The sequence below is a fragment of the Vigna radiata genome, unplaced genomic scaffold (genome assembly GCF_000741045.1).
Source record: "Vigna radiata var. radiata cultivar VC1973A unplaced genomic scaffold, Vradiata_ver6 scaffold_267, whole genome shotgun sequence".
NCBI classification, from domain to species: domain Eukaryota; kingdom Viridiplantae; phylum Streptophyta; class Magnoliopsida; order Fabales; family Fabaceae; genus Vigna; species Vigna radiata.
The window spans coordinates 77,346-82,943 of NW_014543982.1; the positions used below are offsets into that span (position 1 = coordinate 77,346).

Consider the following 5,598-nt stretch of genomic DNA (forward strand, 5'->3'; position numbering starts at 1 on the left):
AAATCACAATCATGAATCACTTACTCATCTGTTGACACAGTTACTGAACCATCAATCTGGATATCAACATTCACACATTCTCAATCATCATCCACAATCAATCATCAATAGTAAACAACTCATCATGCAATAATTGTGAACCATTATCCAAATAAGTGTACAAGCCAAGCATAGACTCAAACATAAATGTAACCTATACTACTAATTCAAAGTGCAAAGAACCTGGGTTGCCTCCCAAAAGCGCTTGTTTAACATCACGAGCCTGACCCAAACCTCATGGATCTACCAACATCAATACAGTGGAAAACTGCTCCACTTCTCCTCCTAAATAGTGTTTGAGCCTCTGACCATTTACAACCCAATTTCTCTCCTTATCTATAGTTTCCAATTCCACAGCTTCATTTGGATATACATGCTTTAAAACAAAGGTTCCCAACCATTTTGATTTCAGTTTCCCAGGAAATAACTTCAATCGTGAATTAAATAGTAGCACCTGTTGTCCTGGAGTGAAGACTCTCTTTATCAACTTTTTATCATGATAAAATTTCACCTTTTCTTTATAAATCCTAGATGAATCATATGCATGTAACCGCATCTCCTCAAGTTCTAACAACTGATTTCTTCGTTTACTTTGAATTTCATGAGGATCAAAATTTAAAAATTTCAAAGCCCACAAAGCCTTATGTTCCATCTCTACTGGCAAGTGACATGTTTTCCCATATACCATCTGAAAAGGTGATAACCCCATGGAAGTCTTCATAGCCGTCCTGTAAGCCCAAAGAGCATCATCTAATTTTCGTGACCAATCCTTCTGTGAAAAAGCAACTGTCTTTTCTAATATCCTCTTAATTTCCCTGTTGGAAACCTCAACTTGACCATTTGTTTGTGGATGATATGGTGCAGCCACTTTATGTTTCACCCCATAATGTTTAAGTACTTTAGTAAGCTGAGCATTACAAAAATGAGACCCCCCATCACTAATAAGTACCCTAGGGGTTCCAAAACGTGAGAAAATTTGCCTTTTCAAAAATTTAATCATCGTATTAGCATCATTCTTTGAACATGTTATAGCTTCCACCCATTTAATCAAGTAATCAACAGCCACCAAAATATATTCATTATTAAATGATGGTGGAAAAGGCCCAACAAAATCAATACCCCAACAATATATACCTTGTAACGACATCTCATGCCTTCTTGAAATAACTCCTGTCCTTTGACATTTATCACAATTCCTAGCATGATTATGTGCATCTTTGAATAATGTAGGCCAATAAAATCCTGACTAAAGAATTTTTGCAGCTGTTCGCTCCCCATTATGATGCCCTCCATAAGGAGAATTATGACAATGCCAAAGGATTCCTTCTGCCTCTTCCTTAGTTACACATCTCCTTAAAAGATTATCTGCTCCAATCTTAAATAAATACGGATCATCCCATATAAATTGCTTAGCATCAGAATAAAACTTCTTTTTCTGTTGCCAATTTAAGTCTTCAGGAATAACACCTACAACTTTAAAATTAGCCATATCAGCAAACCATGGCCTTTGTTGAATATATAAAAGAATTTCATCTGAAAAAGATTCCCAGACTTCCTTCTCTTTGCTTATTACTTCCGTGTTGATCAGTCGAGATAAGTGATCAACTATTAAATTCTCACTTCCCTTTTTATCACGAATCTCTATATCAAATTCTTGTAACAAAAGCACCCACCTGATTAACCGTGGCTTTGAATCTGGCTTTGTCAACAAGTACTTAATAGCTGCATGACCCGTATAAACTATGACTTTAGATCCAATAAGATAAGATCTAAATTTCTCCAATGCATAGACTATAGCCAAAAATTCTTTCTCTATGGTAGCGTAATTTAATTGGGCTTCATTTAAGACATTACTAGCATAATAAATAGCATGAAATACTTTTTCTCTTCTTTGACCCAATACCGCACCTATAGCATAGTCACTAGCATCACACATAAGTTCAAAATCTTTAGTCCAATCTGGAGCTATAATTACTGGAGCAGAAATTAAGCTTCTCTTTAGAACATCAAAAGCTTGCAAACATTCAGAACTCATCTCAAATGGTGTATCCTTCACTAGCAAATTACTCAATGGCTTAGCAATCTTTGAAAAGTCTTTGATAAATCTCCTATAGAAACCAGCATGGCCTAAGAAACTCCGGATTCCTTTCACGTTTGATGGTGGTGGAAGCTTTTCAATTACCTCCACTTTGGCTTTATCAACTTCAATCCCTTTAGACGAAATTTTGTGTCCCAACACAATTCCTTCAGTAACCATAAAATGGCATTTTTCCCAATTTAATACAAGATTTGTTTGAACACACCTTTTAAGAACTGCATCTAAGTTGTTTAAACATCTCTGAAAAGAATCTCCAAATACCGAAAAATCATCCATGAAGACTTTATACTTTTCTCCATAAATTCCACAAACATGGCTTGCATACACCTTTGAAATGTGGCCGGTGCGTTACATAATCCAAATGGCATTTTTCTATAGGCAAATATACCAAAAGGACATGTAAAAGTTGTTTTTTCTAGGTCTTCAGGATCTACCACAATTTGATTATATCCAGAATAACCATCAAGGAAGCAATAATATGCTTGTCCAGCTAATTTTTCTAGCATCTGATCCATAAAAGGTAAGGGAAAATGATCCTTTCTGGTAGCTGTATTTAACTACCTGTAATCTATACACATCCACCACCCAGTAACTGTTCGTGTAGGAATTAATTCATTTTTCTCATTATGAATTACCGTCATTCCTCCCTTTTTTGGCACCACTTGAACTGGACTCACCCATTTACTATCAGATATTGGGTATATAATTCCTGCCTCTAGTAACTTCAACACTTCCTTTTTCATAACTTCTTCCATAACTGGATTTAATCTTCTTTGTGGTTGAGCCACTGGTCGATAATCACTCTCCATAAGAATCCTGTGCATACAATATGTAGGGCTTATTCCCATAAGATCTGTAATTGACCAGCCTATAGCACCTTTATTTACCTTTAAGACTTCCACCAACTTTTCTTCTTCTTTTGGAGGTAATAACTTACTAATAATGACTGGCTTCTCTCCATCATCTTCCAAAAACACATACTTCAAATATGGTGGTAGTTCCTTCAGTTCAAGCTTACTTTCCTTTACTTTCTTCTTAGAATCAATTCCTTCAAAACTGGCCTCTTTTGTTGGGATTTCTTTCATTTCTTCCAATTCACGAACACATTCTTCAATCATTTTCTCTTCCTCTTCATGTAAATCTTCATTCTCATCATGAGCGACCTCTCAAATTCAGATGCATTTCGTATTCTCTTATCTTGCAACATACAAAGTTCTTCCACAATGTCTATTTGAAAGCATGACTTTTTATCTCTACGATATGACATTGCTTGAAAAACATCAAAATTCACCTCTTCATCCTGTGCTCTGAGCTTCAGCTTACCATTCTCTACATCAATTAAAATTCTAGCTGTCTTTATGAAAGGTCTTCCAAGAATCAAAGGTGCATCTCCATTTTCCTCCATCTCCATAACAACAAAATCCACCGGGAATAAAAATTTGTCTACTTTAACTATCACATATTCAGCCACTCCATATGGCTATTTAAGAGATCTATCTGTTAATTGAAGAGTCATTCTTGTTGGCTTCAATTCTAATCCTCTAATCTTTCTAAATATAGAAAGAGGCATTAGATTAATGCTTGCTCCCAAATCAATCAGGGTTTTTCCCACTTCTAACTCTCCAATAGTACATGGAATAGTGAAACTTCCTGGATCCTACAGTTTGGGCGGTAATTTCCTTTGTATGACTGCACTACAATTTCCTTGCACTTCAATGGTTTCCTTCTCAACATACTTCGTCTTTTTCACAAGCAATTCTTTTAGAAATTTGGCATATGAGGGCATTTGCTGAAGTGCCTCAAAAAATGGTATAGTTATTTCCAATTTCCTAAAAATTTCCATGAAACGCTCAAACTACTTTTCCTTCTCTCTTCTTAAGTATGTTTTTGGATAGGGCAAAGGTTTAACGTACTCATGTTCTTTCAATTTTTCAACTTCTTCTTTCCTTTCATCACCCTCACCATTTTTCATATTTTTTTTTCTCTCTCTCTATCTTCCTCTTGCTCATTTTTTTCTTCAACACTCTCTTTTTCTACCTCTTTTTTTTCGACTCTCCTCTCCTCCAATACTCTCCCACTTCTAGTAATCATTTCACATGCCTCCTTTTCCTCCCTTTTATCAACATAGAACACGATACTCGTCACAACTTTCTGAATCAATGCTCCTTTGTATTGGCATGAATTGAGGTTGTTCTGAATTTCTTGGAACTGTTATCATCTCCTATGGTAAGCCAGATAATTTCTGAAAAATTATCTCCAATTGCTGAGTAATTATCCTGTTTTGTTCCATCATAGAACTATAGTCCTGTGATTCTGAAATTTTCTGCACAACATCAACATTCTCACTCTGCACCTCTTCATTATCTTCCATACTTTCAATCAACTCATAAGCCTCATTCTCGGTATTCATTCTAATATCCCCTCCGGCTGCAACATTTAATATCATCTCTCATTGCATCTGTAGTCCTCCAAGGTATGTAAGAACTAAGGTTGTCTTATCAAATCAATGGACCAGAGTCTTCCTTAACAAGCTTTTAAACCTATCCCATGCTTTCCTGAGAGTCTCTCTCATGTCCTCCTTGAATGATGAGGTTTCCAGTCTTCCCTGTGTAATTTTTGACTGTGGAAAATATTTCTTAATAAATGTTCTAACCACAGTCTCCCATGCGGTAAACGTCCCTTCAGGAAAGGAGTTGAGCCATGTCTTAGCATTGCCTCCCAATGAGAACGGGAACAAACTAAGCCTTACTCTTTCATCTGATACACCTGCCATCTTCACTATGTTGCATATTTCACTAAATGTTGTCAAATGGTCATAGGGATTCTCATTTGACAGGCCATGAAACTGTNTNCTCTNCACCAGGTGTATAAGTGNTGGATTCATCACCATGTTGGTCGTTTGATCTGTAGGCATAACTATGCTGCTAAAATGGAAAGGGCCAACCGTATCTGATTGGTTTGCAAGAGTGCGTCTTGGAGGAGTTCTTTCAGCCATCTCCTCTGTTCTTCTATCTGGTGTAGGTGATAGTAATCTGTCAGGTGAAGGAAACAAATCCCTAGATGGGCGTCTGACTCTCCTTCTCCCTCTTGCTTCGCTTAAGCCTTAAAAAAGAGGTTGCGTATTTTTCTTTCTTCTAGTATGTCTAGTCTCCTGTTGCATGCACAAGAAACACAAACCCTAGTAGCATTTTTTTATATTTTAAAAAAAAAATAAAAATTAAAAAGATAAAAAGATAAAAAGATATATACAATCAAGTCAAACTTAATCAGTTTACACTACTAGATAAGTTAAACCACGAGTCCCTGGCAACGGTGCCAAAAGCTTGTTAAGTCCTTAGCAAGTGTACCAGATCGTTATCAAGTAATATAAACGGGTAAGTCCGAGTATCGTTTTCCCAAAGGACTCTTAGGCCTTAACTTTCATGTAAGCAAATCGTGTAAGACTTGAGAAGAGAATAAAT

At 36.3% G+C, this 5,598-nt stretch overlaps 1 protein-coding gene across 1 annotated transcript; it reads right to left on the reverse strand.

The window, feature by feature from the left end:
- Positions 1-274: 274 nt before the first annotated feature.
- On the reverse strand, positions 275-2,296 carry LOC106755122. Its single transcript, XM_014637219.1, has 3 exons — positions 1,713-2,296; positions 1,174-1,375; positions 275-946 (listed from the first exon to the last, which is right to left on the reverse strand). The coding sequence occupies exons 1-3, from the start codon at positions 2,294-2,296 to the stop codon at positions 275-277; spliced, it is 1,458 nt and encodes a 485-aa protein (XP_014492705.1).
- Positions 2,297-5,598: the final 3,302 nt, after the last annotated feature.